The sequence below is a fragment of the Lates calcarifer genome, linkage group LG3 (genome assembly GCF_001640805.2).
Source record: "Lates calcarifer isolate ASB-BC8 linkage group LG3, TLL_Latcal_v3, whole genome shotgun sequence".
NCBI lineage: Eukaryota > Metazoa > Chordata > Actinopteri > Centropomidae > Lates > Lates calcarifer.
In genome coordinates this window covers 18,574,859-18,589,523 of record NC_066835.1, presented here as the reverse complement: position 1 = coordinate 18,589,523, position 14,665 = coordinate 18,574,859, and the positions used below count along the sequence as shown (strand labels likewise).

The window sequence follows — 14,665 nt, the reverse complement described above, 5'->3', positions numbered from 1 at the left end:
TCAGAGGTCATTATTGTTATACCTGGGTTCTGCTGTAGAGTCAGTGATTATATTTAAAAAATAAGAATTTGCCTGTGGTGTTAGAAGATGCAGAACAGACTCCGTAATATCACATGGTGCCTGGCATGATGGGAGTTTTCATTTTCCACAATAGGGACAATAGAAACAGTATCTGTGAACTTTTGAACTGAGGCTGGTTCTGAATTTGTTGTTTTATCATTCTCCTCATCTGGATGCCTTATGTTCAGAGGTGTTTCAGTCTTAACGCTGTTCCTGACTTTTTATCAACCACATCTTCAGCTTTGTCTGCAACCAATCAATTCCCACCGCCTGGTTGTTACCTGAAGTATTTAGTGATAAATTCCTCCTGGTGCTATCATGTCTCTCCAGTAACTGTCCCTCTCCAAAAGGCCATGTAGTGAATATTAGGTTTTATTGAATTACTGATGGAAGTCAAAAGTATGTATGAGTTGATAAATATAAAATTGATCTCTCTAAGGCTATTTGTGCTTTATTTTTTTAATCAGTTTTTACAAAGTATGTGTTGTTTTTTACCTATTTTAATCTCTTCAGTCCATGCCTCAGTGTTTGTGTACAGACTGGAGAGCCAGATGGAAAAATCAATTACAAAACAGCAACAGGAAAATGAAAAAAAAAAAAAAGGATTATTTTGTATATTAATATTCATTCCGTTTCTTATGTTTTTGTCCCGTTCCATCACTGATTTCTATTAATTTCATTTGCGTTGCGTGTTTAATTTGTGCTACACATGTTTTCAGGGGATATGGAGGAATTTATATAGCTAGTGTGGTAAGTCATGTTGATCCTGATCAATCTATAGATAACAGCTCGTCAAGTTATGCTAAAACAACACCCTGTCTCTTTTCCATGAAGTTATTATTAGGATTAAAAGTTAATATTTTGTATATAGTTAAGCTACTTTTAATTTACAATTTAATTGTATAGATTATTGTATGTCAGAGTTTTCAGTTTTCACAATATCCACTTTTTATTTAACATTTTAACCTTAATTGATTTATGAATTTTGTCCAGAAAACTATTACGTTGCCGTGAGTTCTATAAATTTTCTCATAATCCTACATAAAAATGTATTTCAAACAAGCCCAGAATCAAACACTGACATTTAATTCGGTATTCAATGTCAGTCTTTGCATCGTAGTTTTTGATTTAATTAACTCGACAGTATAAATATGCGCAAATATGGCGCACTCTGTGTCTCCCTGGCGACGCAGAGGAACCGGAATTACGGCGAGCGAGATGGCGAAGCGCAGAATGAATTATGTGAGAACCAAACAGTCCGTGTAGCTGTTCCAGCACTATTTTGAGATTTTTATCTAAATTTAGCACTTATTTCCTCTGCTTGTTCATTCTGGCCAGTTAAGGTAAGATTATCCGTCTTTAAGTGTGCGGGCTGGGCTGTAGAGTTTAGCCGTTTAGCTAGAACATTAGCCCCAAACTGTGTTAGCTCCAGCAGCAACAGAGAACGCGCTGAGGATGCACTCGATTTAAACACACCGGCATCCCGCACCCGCTTGACTCAGTGATACTGCCACAGTTCCGTCGGACAAAGTGGAAAACCCCGCCCAGTCGGGACTACACATGATTAAAATTAAAGCTCTCCAGGCCATAACAGAGAAGTCAACATGAATATGTAGCTGATTATTTTTTTAATTCATAAATTCATTAGTCATTAGTCTAAATAAAATCAGGCAGTAGTGAAATTTATTGTTAAATGTTCCACAGCCTAAGGTGAATCATGTAAATAGCTTGTTTTATTCCACCAACATCCAAAACACAATAAATGTTCAATTTACCATCATGTATGACAAAGAAAAGCCTCAAATCCTCGCACTGAAGAAGCTGGAACCAGCAAATATTTGGCATTTTTGATTGAAAATTGACGGAGAGATATTGACATAACCTCCTGAGATGTAACAGCCTCAGTAATGTTCCCCATGATGAGTAAACTAACCAAGTGTCTAAATATGTGTTCAGCTTTGATTCGTCAATTGTTTTCAGGGCACTGTTTAATTTAGATAGAAACCAGCTTGAACCTTAATTCCTTATTAGCATTAGATCACTATTGAGGTCTTGAAATTAAAACAAGTTTTCATATCTGTGTCACTGCTCACCAGGGCAGGATGAGTGCTGAAGCAGCAGACCGGGTGGCTGCTGTGGGCAGCAGTCGGCCCAGCACGCCTCTTCAGACCTCATGGTTTGAGTTCCTCCTGGATGGCAGCCTGCTGGAGAAACACCTGCAGAAGTCAAACCCAGGTCAGCTCAGACTTACACATGTCTATTATACCAATCCCTTTGGCTTGATTTTTATATCCCACCTTTGTTTTTGACTCACACTCTTACTTAAAATGCATTTAATAGATAAAGTGGATAAAAGTTTTCATTCCTTTATAATGTCCTGTTAATAGAAACAACAGTTGTCCTTGTATTTTGCATATTAATTGTCCAATAAAGAAAATACACCAGAAAACATTATTTAAAAACAACTTTTGATCACGTTCCTAGCTTTATTTTGTTGTTTTATAGTGTGTAAGTCCTGGTCCTGTGGATAAATGACCACATACAAACAATAATAATAATAATATAATAATAAAAAAGGCTGCCTGTTAAAATAAAGAAGGCCACTCTGCAGTTTTTGATGCCATTTTCCTCACCCAAAAGGACATTGCAACACAATTAGCTGATAACTTTTGGCATATTTGGATGTTAATCTATACCCAGCATTGAGACTGGACTTCCCTAAACAAAAAGAGGGCTGTGTGTAAGTAAATGTCTTCCCACAGACCCGTTACCAGTGCAGCTGATCATCCAGTTCCTGGAGCAGGCGTCGAAGCCCTCAGTGAATGAACAGAATCAAGTGCAGCCTCCAGCAGACAACCGCAGGAACCGCACCCTGAAGCTGCTGGCACTGAAAGTAGCTGCACACATGAAGTGGGATCTGGAAGTACTTGAGAAAGGGTAAGAGTGTGTGTGGTGTGGTGTGTGTGATCCACGAACAATATAGGCTCATGCATTAATGTACTGACTTCTCCTCCTCTTCTGCCAGTTTGACCATTCCAGTGTTAAATATGTTACTGAATGAGCTCCTGTGTGTGAGCAAAGTGCCACCAGGGGTGAAACACGTGGACCTGGACCTCTCCACTCTGCCTCCAACCACCGCCATGGCTGTTATCATCTACAACCGCTGGTGAGAAACAGTCTGACCTGAAATTCAAATTTTCTATTTACAGACCATTTTGGCATTACTTGAGTACATACATTGCAAGCATTACATCAAAGAAGTGTGGTGTAATGAAGAATTTTGTCTGTTATGTCCAATATTTCTTGTACTTTAGGGCCATCAGAACCATCGTGTTGAGCAGTTTTCCAGAGAAACAGACCAAACCAGGACCTCACCAGATGAACATGTAGGTTCTGCTCCTTCCTTCCTTCAAATACTCAATCACACTTATCCAGGCTCAGTTGTCCATGCTGTATAAGCTATACAATGAAATGCACAACATGTCCGAATAGCATCTACTTTGAGTTCTAAAGGTAAATCATTAGTGACTTTTCTCTTGTGGTCTGTCTCAGGTTAAGTATTGTGCAGCAGGAGAAAGAAATGACTGAAAACATCCTCACTGTGGTGAGTTAACACGTTTTTTGATCTATGAATGAACAACATGTCATTATCACCCTTTCCTATAATTCTTTTTTTGTCCCTCTACTATCTATAAACTGGCCATTATGCCCTCAGCTGAAAGAGCAGGCAGCTGACTCCATCAGTGTTCTGGAAGGAGCCCTGCGGCTGAAGAAAGACTTCTACGTTCACACCATGAGGACTCTGGACCTGCTGGCTGCCGATGCTGCCGCCAACGGAGAGACGGAGTCCTCGACTGCAGGGCTTCGCATCAGCACTGATGAGCTGCACTGTCAGGTCAGAGGACCGCACAGTTTTGTCTTTACCTATTAAACTACAGCCAGAATTCATAAACTGATCTGCAGAAAACGGACAGTGGCTGTCAATGTGCATCTTGTCTTTAATTTCAAAATTTAGTATATAATAATCCTCCAATGTAATAATACTCCTAATGTGGTGTAACTTGTATTCTGTCTTTCAGGTGCATTATGACCTGGGGTGTATTTTCTTCCAGCAAGGCTGCACAGACCAACCAGCCTTTGAGAAAGCCAGAGAGCACTTCAGACAGACAAAAGAACTGTTTAAGAAGGTAGATTTACTTGTTTACTTCATATTTATCATGGGTAGGACTTCACCTTGTCCATATTTGTCAGGTTTTCATTTACTAAATGAACTTTAGAATTTAAGAAAGCTTTTATTTTGAAATCAACAGCCCTTCATTGTTTAAAAACCTCAAACTGTTCACAGTGCTGCCCTGGAACTGTTTGATGACCGTTAATTCCTATATGTTTTTATTGTCCAGCTGGACTCGACTGTTCACGTTCACCTGGATGAGAAGCGTTTGGCTGGCTACTGGAACGCCTGCAAAGCTTTGACTGGAGACTGTGACCCCTCTGACTCGCAGACCTCACCCTACTGATCAGATCAACAGTCTGATCAGGGCACACAACCACCAGGTCAGAGCAGACGCAGCTCTGATATCAAAGCTAGTTTCCTCTGTGTAGAACCTGTGACTTAGTTTCACTTCCACTCTCGCAGGCTGTCATTGAATCCTTCATCAAAGACAACGTGACCCGGAGTTTACCGAACCACTTCAGACGCTCTGTTCTCAGGGAGTTCATGTACAAAGTCCAACAAGGGTGAGGCCACAGTTCAGAAACTAAAGAACTACAATGAACTTAAACAAGTGGCGCTGTCCAGGCTGTCACATACTCTCAGCACTTATATTGATGATAATAAAACGTCTTTGTCTGAATCACCAATTGCTGTTGCTTAACATTAACACATAAATCCAGACAGTCTGGTCCTGTTTGATTTCTAAATGAATGCATTTAAACCACTGTACATGCAGCTAAAATCATGTGAAATTAATATTTATATTCTATACTAAGCTTATTCTGGTGATTAAGACATTTCCACTTTAGAATCTGCAAACAAACTACCTCTACTCCTGTGCAGGGAAGCTGGCCTGGATGAGGTTTGCCACAAGCTCTGTGTTTGCAACGCCATCCGAGATGCTCTGGAGGGAGACGTCCTCAGCGTGCGCTTCCAGCAGCTGCTGCTCAAGCCCAGTAAACGAATGGTGGACTTCATTTTAGAGGTAATCGAGCTCAAAAATCCTTTAAATAATATAAAGAAGTCTGTACTATCCATCATCCCAGCTGGTGGCAAGTTTGCTGAGGTTTGAGGACTTATGTGTTTTCTCATTGTGGTTAAATTGAAAGCTATTGCAGAGCTGAATCCATCGTTTTTGTCCTGCAGGTGTGCACACGTTCACTGGAAAAGGATCGTCCATCTGAGACGTCCAGGAGAAACATGGCCAATTTCATGAAGTGAGCGACACACTGACAATGCACCTCTACATAAAACACCACTTTGAAGTGAGATTGTTTTTAACGAAGCCCTTGACTTGTCTGATTCTCTAACTGGATTGTTCTTGTTGTGCAGGACTCTGTGTGAAAGCCTGGAGGACCTGTCTCTGGTGTTTGTGGTGTCCTCTCATAAGCTCTTCATGGAGCTGCTGAGGGAGGAGGAGAGGAAGGTCCTGGTGGAGCAGATGAGGAAGAGGTCGGCCACAATCAACCTCAGCGCCAAACCTCTGCCTTCCTTCTACGACATTCCAGGTGCATGGCTGAAGTTTTCTTGTACACATCATTCTATTATACCCTGTCAAAATGGAGCCAGTGGTGTGTATCAGGGATGGGACTTTTTATATTTTGGTTTGTCCTTCAACAGCTTCGGCTAGCGTGAACATCGGGCAGCTGGAGCAGCAGCTTATCCTCTCCCTGGAGCCGCGCAGGATCAGACAAATCCTTATTGAACTCCACGGCATGGCCGAACGACCCTTCTGGAGGGTCAACAGCAAGGTCAGAGGTCACAAAAACTAGCGGAGGAAAAAAAACTCAAGAGTAAAATCACACACTGTAATAATTAAAATACTGCTCTCTGTATGTGTGTACAGTGGGAAGTTCCTCCAGACTACATCAACGTGATCCTGAGCATTAAAGACAACCTGACCAAGGACCTCGTGTACATACTAATGGCCAAAGGACTCCACTGTATATCAATAAAGGTAATTATAGAATAATGTTATGGTTAAATGAATTTTCAGGCTGTTCATTTGCACTGAAACCTAAGCAGTGAGCATCACCTTACAGATGAACATTAACCAGGTATTTAAATTTCCTGCTTTCGTCTCAGGACTTTGCTCACGCGCGGCAGCTTTTCTCGGCCTGTCTGGAGCTGGTCACTGAGTTCTCCCCGAAGCTGAGGCAGGTGATGCTGAACGAGATGCTGCTGCTGGAGGTCCGGGCGCACGAGACGATGGCGGCCGAGGGCAGCAAGGAGCGACCGCCCCCTGACCTGGTCAGCAGGGTCCGAGGTTACCTGGAGATGAGGATTCACGGTGAGTGGATGTTACCTGATCTTTTGATTTTGTGCTGCAAACTCATCACTAAATTACTTGATATTTTTTTGTCTTCAGATCTGCCGTTACGTCAGGTGGTAGGAGAGGAATGTGTCGCCTTCATGTTGAACTGGAGGGAGAACGACTACCTGACTCTGCAGGTGCCACCGTCTCTGGTCATGAACAACCCGTACATCAAGGTAGATCATCTCCACCTCTGCCTTTTTTGTTGCAGTTGGATAAAAACTTCACCCAGTATGAATATTGATTTAGTATCATCTTGTAAACCCATTGCTTAATTTACACCAGATCAATTTGGTAGCTTTGGGAACACTGAGATATCTCCATGAGTTCAGATTGAAGTCAGTGCTGAAGGACCTGCCGGTGGATTGTGGTGGGTCTGAGATGGTTAAAACTGCTGTGGTTTTAACTCGCAAACTTCCTCGCGTCTGTTTCCTTCCGACAGCTCGGTCAGCTCCTGGCGTCCACGTGCAAAGAGCTCCCAGGTCCTAAAGAGAGTCGACGCACAGCCAAGGAGCTGTGGGACGTGGTGGTTCAGATCTGCAGCATGTCCATCCAACACAAGAGGAACAGCGAGGGCCGAGTGGGCCTCATTAAACAGAGAGAGTCCTCTATGGGAATCCTGCACAGGTACAGACATGCTCACTAATACCCCCAGAAGTTTTAGGGTTTTTTCATGATTTCATGATCTTTTCATTGTTTGACTCATTTAGGAGCAAATTCATCACCTTCATCAAGAAACTTAGAGTAAGTATAAAGTCAAACTAGACAGTGGAAATATTATATTTGTAATTGTATGAAGAGTTACTGATGCAAAGGTAACGAGTTCCATCTCTTTTCTTACAGGAGCCGCTGGTGCTGACCACCCTCATCTCACTGTTTGTGAGGCTTCACAGCATAGTGCGGGTATGAGTCAAGTTAGAGCTGTGAAAAAATCTCGACACAGCACTGTAGAGACTTAGAGTAAATCTAAAGTCTGTGTTTTCTTTCCTCAGGATGATATTGTAAATGAAGTGACAGCAGAACACCTCTCCATCTGGCCGTCTTCTCTTCCAAAGTAAGAATGTGTTTTAATGAAATTACCTGGATTTTCTTCAAGTTAATCCCAGCTGAGCAAAGCTGCTAATTATGATTACATGTGTTGGACAGTATCCAGGCGGTGGACGTGGAGGCTGTGGCTGTGACGGTCAAAGAGCTGGTGTCCTACGCTCTCACCCTGAACCCCAATAATCAGTCGTGGCTCATCACACAGGCCGACATTTACTTTGGTAAGAAACAGTCGCGCTGCAGAGTCAGAAAAGAGACTCCAGAGGTCAGATTTATGAACTATATGTGCACACACTCTCTCTCTCTCTCTGTAGTGACCAATCAGTACTCTGCTGCGCTGAACCTCTACCTCCAGGCTGGAGCCGTGTGCTCTGACTTCTTCACCAAAGCTGTGCCCCCAGATGTCTACACTGACCAGGTAAATTACTACAGCCACCCACAATTTATGTAAATATATAAAATAAAACACAATCTACTGTAACAATTAACTGACAAAGAGCTTTTCAGCTCAGCTGTCAACACCAAGAACAAGTTGATAGAATTTTTAAAATCAAATCCAAAGTAACTTAAAATTACTTTATGTAGCTCACAGAACACAGGAGCTGCTGGAACACCACTGCCTTCATCAGTTAGTATATTGTGTGACTTTCAGTGGTGGAACAAGTATTCAGATCCTTCAGATAAGTAAAAGTACCACAGTAACTGATGGAGGCAGTGGTATTCCAGCAGCTCCTATACTCTGCGAGATAAAACTCTACTATGGAAAAGTAGTAGGGATCTTCTAATGGTTGGTATGAACAGGAGGAATGATGTGAGCGTTGTTTGAAAGCAGACTTGAAAACTTGCGAACCTGTCAATTCCTTAATAACACTGCCTGTCCTTTCACAGGTTCTGAAGAGGATGATCAAGTGCTGTTCAATGATGAATTGCCACACACAGGTGGGAGGTCAAACCAGACATTTCAGTGAATACCTCTCATAGGCTTTTGAATCATTCGTGTTAACACTGCTGCAGTGCAGAGTTCAGTGATTTTTATTCCTCCAGTTCCTGATTTTCAGTATTGATATATTCTATCTCTTGTTCTCAGGTCGCTGTCCTCTGCCAGTTTCTGAGAGAAGTCGACTACATGACGGCATTCAAAGCTCTTCAAGAACAGAACAGGTACGACACAAAACACTACACATGGTACATTAACAACCAACAGAGCTGCTGTTAGTATCTGTAATATTGTCTCGTGTCACCACAGTCACGATGCCATGGACTCATTCTACGACTACATCTGGGACGTCACCATCCTGGAATATCTCACACGTATCCTTTCTGTTTCGATGTATTGATTCAGGATTCTTTTTGTAGCCGTCACCTGGTCTTGTAAGAGGTCCTACATTATTTCTTTAGAGTACATACAGTATTATCTCCAGTTTATAGTGATTCTTCTACCCCTTAATGTGCGTTCAGATATTCACCACAAACGGGGCGAGACGGAGAAGAGACAAATAGCGGTAAGTTCCTCAAACCCAGTTAGTAACGTAGGGTGTGTTGTCGCTGTGACTGAGACAAGGGAAAGACACGAGAGAAGGAAACGTGAATGCAATCGAGGACTGGGTAGCATGGTTTCCTAACCCTTTACTTTCCCCTCAGATAAAAGCGATCGGACAGACGGAGCTGAACACCAGTAACCCAGAGGAAGTGCTGCAGCTGGCTGCTCAGAAGAGGAAGAAGAGATTCCTGCAGGCGATGGCCAAACTGTATTTCTAGTGGACATGTGAACCACAGACACGTGAGGGGTTGGAATGTATATTTTTTTTATTTTGTGGTAGAAAATAAACTTCTAAATAAATACAGTTGTTCATTTGTACACTTGTAATCATTTGCAATGGATTATTTTAAAAAAAAACAACTGACTATGTAATGCCCTGAGTTAAAACAACAGCATGGTAATAACTGAGAAACACAAATGAACTGAAGAGTATGCACTTTACTCAGCTAATGCTTTCAGTCACGTGGCTTTCATGGGGATTTAAAATAAAGTGCGTACTCGCACTATACATCGGTGTTTCCATGTTAATGTTTGCATTTAAATTACTTACACCAGGCTGACAGGTGAAATAAGTGGCAGTACACAGCATTCTGTTTAAAAACTTTACATTTAAACTGACCCTGATATTGTGTTTCAAAACATTTTACCTTTTGGTTATGAACATATTTAATATGCTACAAAAAGTAAACAATTGCACATTTAATATTAAAATGTCATTTTCTAGAAATGACATAACTTTTTTTTTTTTTTTTTTTTTAAAACACATTTTAAAAACATTTTTTCTGAATCAATGCACCCATTTAGTTACTAAAAGACAGCTAGAATCTTAAGACAAAAAGCTTTGGCTAAGATTCTTTCAAATACAGGCACATTATCCTGGATAAAGCATTCAGTCACATCAGCAGGTATCAAACTCCCATCAAGGCTCTATTCCTGTGAACAGTCTTGTGTCTACTGGCTACAACAGGAGCCTCTCAGTCTTTGTTTGAGAGACATTAACCCTGTGTCCTCTTTGTTCACGCTCACTTCAGAGTCCTCTTGTAGTTCAGTGGTTGCAGGTTTTCTCTGTGCTGCTGGGAGGAGTGGGGAACTGGCGGTTCACCTCCTTTAGACTGGCATCCTCCTAAAATGAAAAGGTTCAAAGTCAGAAACAAATGAAGTGGCATCAGTGACACCAGGACAGTTTGGATTCTTTAGTTTCATCTAAATTTTAATGACTGCAGCTTAAAATTCACTAAAATCAATTATTGGTGACATTTCTGTTTATACTGGTTTACATAGTTGTGTGTGAACATAATAAAATCCCATCAAGCTAAAACTGCTCATCACCTGCAGTCAGCAAATGAAGAACAAGAAAATAAATACTCACCAGCATGGTCATATAGTCTGTGTGTGTCTGGATGTTGTGTCTGTCGTCTTTTATTCTGACAAAATCCCTCAGCGTCGCTCGGCCAAACTGACTGACTGACTCAGCGAAGGGAGCCATCCAGTTCACACACGGCTGGATGACGTCTTTTCGACAGACCTGAGCACAAATACAACAATATATCTACTGTAATGACAACACTGACTTTCCCCCAATTTAGTGTTGGAGCATTATGTTTCTGTGAATTTCATTAATCCCAAATCTTACCTGAAATCTTTTCAACGGTTTCCTGTTGAAGGAAATGACAAAGGACCGACGCAGCCAACACTCGATACTGGAAGTCCAGTGAGTTTATGTTGAGGATACACAGATCTAAAAGCTGGCAGAGACAAAAAAGAAACATTATTTGACATTAAGTAATGAGTCAGACTTGGAGCAGTGAAATAAACCGTAACAAACATCAGTCTTTCATTTAGAGCTGGTGAACATTAACATTAACATATGACTGAAACCTGATCAATGTAGATGTCCGTGTCTTACAACAAAATGAGGTTCAACACAACAGTACAGTTAGAAAAGAGAAGTGTTGACTAAACACCAGGTCCATTTTGAGGCTGAGGTTTATGTTGGTACACATGTGTAAAAAGGTGAATCCCATCCAAACACCTACACGTGTCATTTGGACGTAAGCGTCCTGTGGAAACTGCGGCTCCAGCAGGTCAGAGTTGGCGCTCATCGAAGCCATCTGGAAGTAAAGCTTCAGCCAAGACACGGCTGTTTCAGGACAGAGGTTCCAACGCAGCTCCTGTAAAATATGCGTTAAATAGAATTAAGCAAAAATGAAATCCCTCTTATTGTTTATCAATAAAGAATTATGGATCAAAAATTGTGCCATACTTATAATAGTGTTACCTTCAAAATGATTAACTCCATTTGAAGAATCTCGTCCTCATAGCAGGTCCCTGCAGTCACATACGCCATCTGTGACAGCTTCGGAGGACAGGCTTCCTACGAGGAAACAAAATACAAATACAAGTTGGTGAAATACCTGGATTTGTTAAGCTCCACGTCGGGTAACGTTACATTTACAGTGCGTGCAAAACATCAGCTATTCACTTAACTGACGTTCACTCAACAACAGAATTATTTTCACTGAAAGCTGCGTGAACACAGGGTTACACACCGATAACCTGTCTGAGCTGTTCAGACTTGTTAGATGAGGGATGTTTGTTGACATATTTTGAATTTGAAGGCGTCTCTATCGACTGGACTGCAAAGTTTTGTTTGATTTAGTCTTAAGATTCTTTTGGGATAAACAGTCCTGATCCCTCCTTGTTCCTCCTTACCTCCATCTTTGATGCTATAAAAAGACAGGTGATCCCAATGAGCTGCAGCACGCCCTTTTCAATGTTGTTCTGGGTCAACATGAACCGGTCGAAGTAGTCCTGTGCCAGGTAGAACGTCTGCCGGTGAAGAGTGTACGCCTCACTCACCTATGGAAACCAATGAAAACACCATGATAAACCGAATTCCTGGAACACTTAACAGATGGCTAAAACTTCAACAAATGACCTAAAGTTAAAGCATAAAACAATAACTCATTATTAAGTAAACATTAGATTTTTGTGTACACATGCTCTGTAACAAAACTAATCCAGCTGAGGACGAAAAACACAAGATGAGGATGAAAACTTGCCTCGATTAACCAGTCCAGAAGGATTGATCTCATTCTGGGTTGTATCCTGGGATGCTTCTGCATGAAGCTCTTGCTGTGTCTGTAATTCTGCTCCTTGCTGACCATTTTCATCCACACATCTTCAGAGAAGCCCCATCTGTAACACGAGGAAAAACACTTGTTGAAACTGTTGAGCATTACAAATCAGCCAAACAAAGCTGAATATTGTGATAATTACCCAAGATGAGGCAGAGGAGACGGCTGAACTGAAGAATCTCTGGCGATGAGAACCGGACAGCCCGGCTCATCACAGTCGATCCTGACTTCCTTCTCAGGAACCTCGGTGATAATACAGGGCTTGGTGACACTTTCAATTACCAGCTGGTTCTGAAATGGAAAAGAAAATTAACTGCTACTTTTCTGTAGAGAAGGATCTCTGCACACTTGGACACCCAGTCCTTCATCAGAACATACAAGACTCAACAATGAGCAGACAGGTCACAGTCTAATCAGTGACAGGATGCACTACACCTGTGCACACCCTGGTGGTAGACTACACCTCTTGGGAATTGTAATACAGATAGAAGCCATATTTGTAATGTACTCATTTATCTATCTTGTGCCCTTAAACTGACAAATTAAAATGTATTGTAAAATAAAAGAAACAAACAAACATACCTTCTCACACTGCAGCTTTGACAGGGGCTGAACCTTTTTCCTGTTGCTTTGCTGCAGAAAAAAAGTTGCTATTAGAGTGTATCAGACCATCTAGAAAATGCTTGTCTGTATAATAACAAAATAAAGCCATATGATATCCTTCTGAATAATGGGTTTTATGGGTTCTTACTTTATTAACTTTGCCCTTCTGCCCTGGAGCATTTTCAGATCTTTTCTGCAGGCGACCACTGCAGAGACAATAAACTGAATTCAACATGGAGCTGGAGATTTGGCAAAAAAAAAGCCCAACAAACAATCAAGTTACAATAATAATTCATAAAGCAACAAGGAAGAGGATTACCTTCGTCTAGTCATGGCTGTGGCTGCTTTTGTCTGTGAGAAGAAAAGGGGAAACAATTTAGAAGCAAAGTTAGTGATAATAACAAAAAGCAGGAAGTTAGCCCTCAGATGAAAATGACAGACGTTAACCACCACCTGCAGCTGTCTTGGATTGCACAAAAACACTTACTGTAAAAGCCAAGCCTCATTAAAAAAAAAAACCACAAATAAAACCTGCATCGTTTCAGAATTACTTATCATTCACCCACTATCATACGCGCCAATATCCAATAATAAGCGCGTAAACTGTGCACGCTCTGCTGCCTTCATCCACTAAAGCACAATACTGCTGCTAAAACCTAAAAATGAGAGGCTTTGTGTCACCTGTAGGAATATTTCTGGGCTCAAGATTTTGCAGTTGCATGAGACAAAATGAGCGAGAACAGCACAAAGAGACAGAGAAAGAAGTGCTCCCTCCGTGCAGCAACAAAGGCCCAGGGAGGACATTTTGTCCAAAGTGCCACTGATTAATTGATTTGAATTTAACACTAACCGATCGGCTCATGACTACCACCTTTTAAACTGTTCATATGTTGCAGGGTTTTGGCATTTATGTGCCAAGACCATTTAAATTTAATCATTATTCAGCTGTACCAGGAGCAGACTGCAAAGGACACCAAAGCTTTAATTTACTAATTTCAGCTGAGGCGATGCAAACGTTGCTTCCCTGCTTCCTCTTGAGAAATGCAGATTAATAAATACCAGTCCGCTGTCAATGAAAAACAACCTTAAGCTAGCTAACGTTAGCTAACTTAACACAACCAGTCGAGCTAGAGAACAACCGGATTCACTGACTCTCCATCGAAATAACAAGCTGCTGGCTATGTTTTGAGATCAGGCTGCCGCCCACACATTACTTAGAAATGGTGCAGAGGAGTTAAAGACAAGAAAGGTAAGGAAACCACATAAGTGTAATATTAGCAGCTTACCCTCCTCTGTGCAGAGTCCAAATCAAACTTGCCTCCAGTTGCCGCTGGCGCCAACTAATATGCATCTGCGGCACATTGCGCATGTGTATCAATACTCCCAGCCTTAAAGTATTTTCATCAAAAATATACATTTAATTTAAAGATAAGTGACTGTGACAGTTTTCCCATAATATTTTATATTCTAAATGTATCTCCTTTCTTTTAGTTTCAACTGCTTTATTAACGCTGTGAACGAGCGAAACTAGTTACTAAACAAAGAAACCGTCGCTTTGTGAAGGTGAATGCAGTGTAGTTAAATCATATGTTTGGTTACAGTATTAATAAGTCTTTCTTGTTGCAAGTAAATGTATGTAAATAACATAAATTTTACGTTAACGTTACTTTTTTGGGGGCTTTTATTTTGTTGGATTTTAGTGACATCGGTGGTGGGCGGGGTTACAGAACAGGGCAGCCAATAGGAGAGAGAGC

At 41.2% G+C, this 14,665-nt stretch overlaps 2 protein-coding genes across 2 annotated transcripts; one reads left to right on the top strand and one right to left on the bottom strand.

The window, feature by feature from the left end:
• The first annotated feature begins 1,249 nt into the window (after positions 1 to 1,249).
• Positions 1,250 to 9,489, top strand: ints8 (integrator complex subunit 8). The gene is given in 29 exon segments (XM_018699266.1): positions 1,250 to 1,302; positions 2,157 to 2,295; positions 2,823 to 2,997; positions 3,086 to 3,226; positions 3,375 to 3,446; positions 3,613 to 3,664; positions 3,776 to 3,955; positions 4,140 to 4,247; positions 4,461 to 4,574; positions 4,576 to 4,614; positions 4,697 to 4,797; positions 5,117 to 5,258; positions 5,420 to 5,490; positions 5,606 to 5,781; positions 5,894 to 6,024; positions 6,120 to 6,230; positions 6,359 to 6,563; positions 6,642 to 6,763; positions 7,030 to 7,214; positions 7,298 to 7,331; positions 7,431 to 7,490; positions 7,580 to 7,641; positions 7,734 to 7,852; positions 7,946 to 8,049; positions 8,520 to 8,570; positions 8,719 to 8,792; positions 8,878 to 8,942; positions 9,090 to 9,133; positions 9,273 to 9,489. Coding segments are annotated over 29 exon segments (3,018 nt in total). The 5' UTR covers positions 1,250 to 1,278; the 3' UTR covers positions 9,390 to 9,489.
• Positions 9,490 to 9,936: 447 nt separating this feature from the next.
• On the bottom strand, positions 9,937 to 14,279 carry LOC108899042 (G1/S-specific cyclin-E2). Its single transcript, XM_051068366.1, has 11 exons — positions 14,198 to 14,279; positions 13,231 to 13,262; positions 13,060 to 13,117; positions 12,891 to 12,941; positions 12,451 to 12,599; positions 12,234 to 12,369; positions 11,884 to 12,030; positions 11,450 to 11,545; positions 11,208 to 11,342; positions 10,541 to 10,916; positions 9,937 to 10,294 (listed from the first exon to the last, which is right to left on the bottom strand). Exons 2-10 carry the CDS (start codon positions 13,242 to 13,244, stop codon positions 10,788 to 10,790), a joined length of 915 nt encoding a protein of 304 aa, XP_050924323.1. The 5' UTR covers positions 13,245 to 13,262; positions 14,198 to 14,279; the 3' UTR covers positions 9,937 to 10,294; positions 10,541 to 10,787.
• Between the last annotated feature and the right edge of the window lie 386 nt (positions 14,280 to 14,665).

What these genes read in the sequence shown, in the direction of transcription:
- LOC108899042 (XM_051068366.1), bottom strand. An exon ending in CAAAGCTGCAGTGTGAGAAG is followed by an intron (nt 12,600 to 12,890) that starts GTATGTTTGTTT and finishes TTTCCATTTCAG; the next exon opens with AACCAGCTGGTAATTGAAAG. An exon ending in TGGAGTTAATCATTTTGAAG is followed by an intron (nt 11,343 to 11,449) that starts GTAACACTATTA and finishes CATATTTTACAG; the next exon opens with GAGCTGCGTTGGAACCTCTG.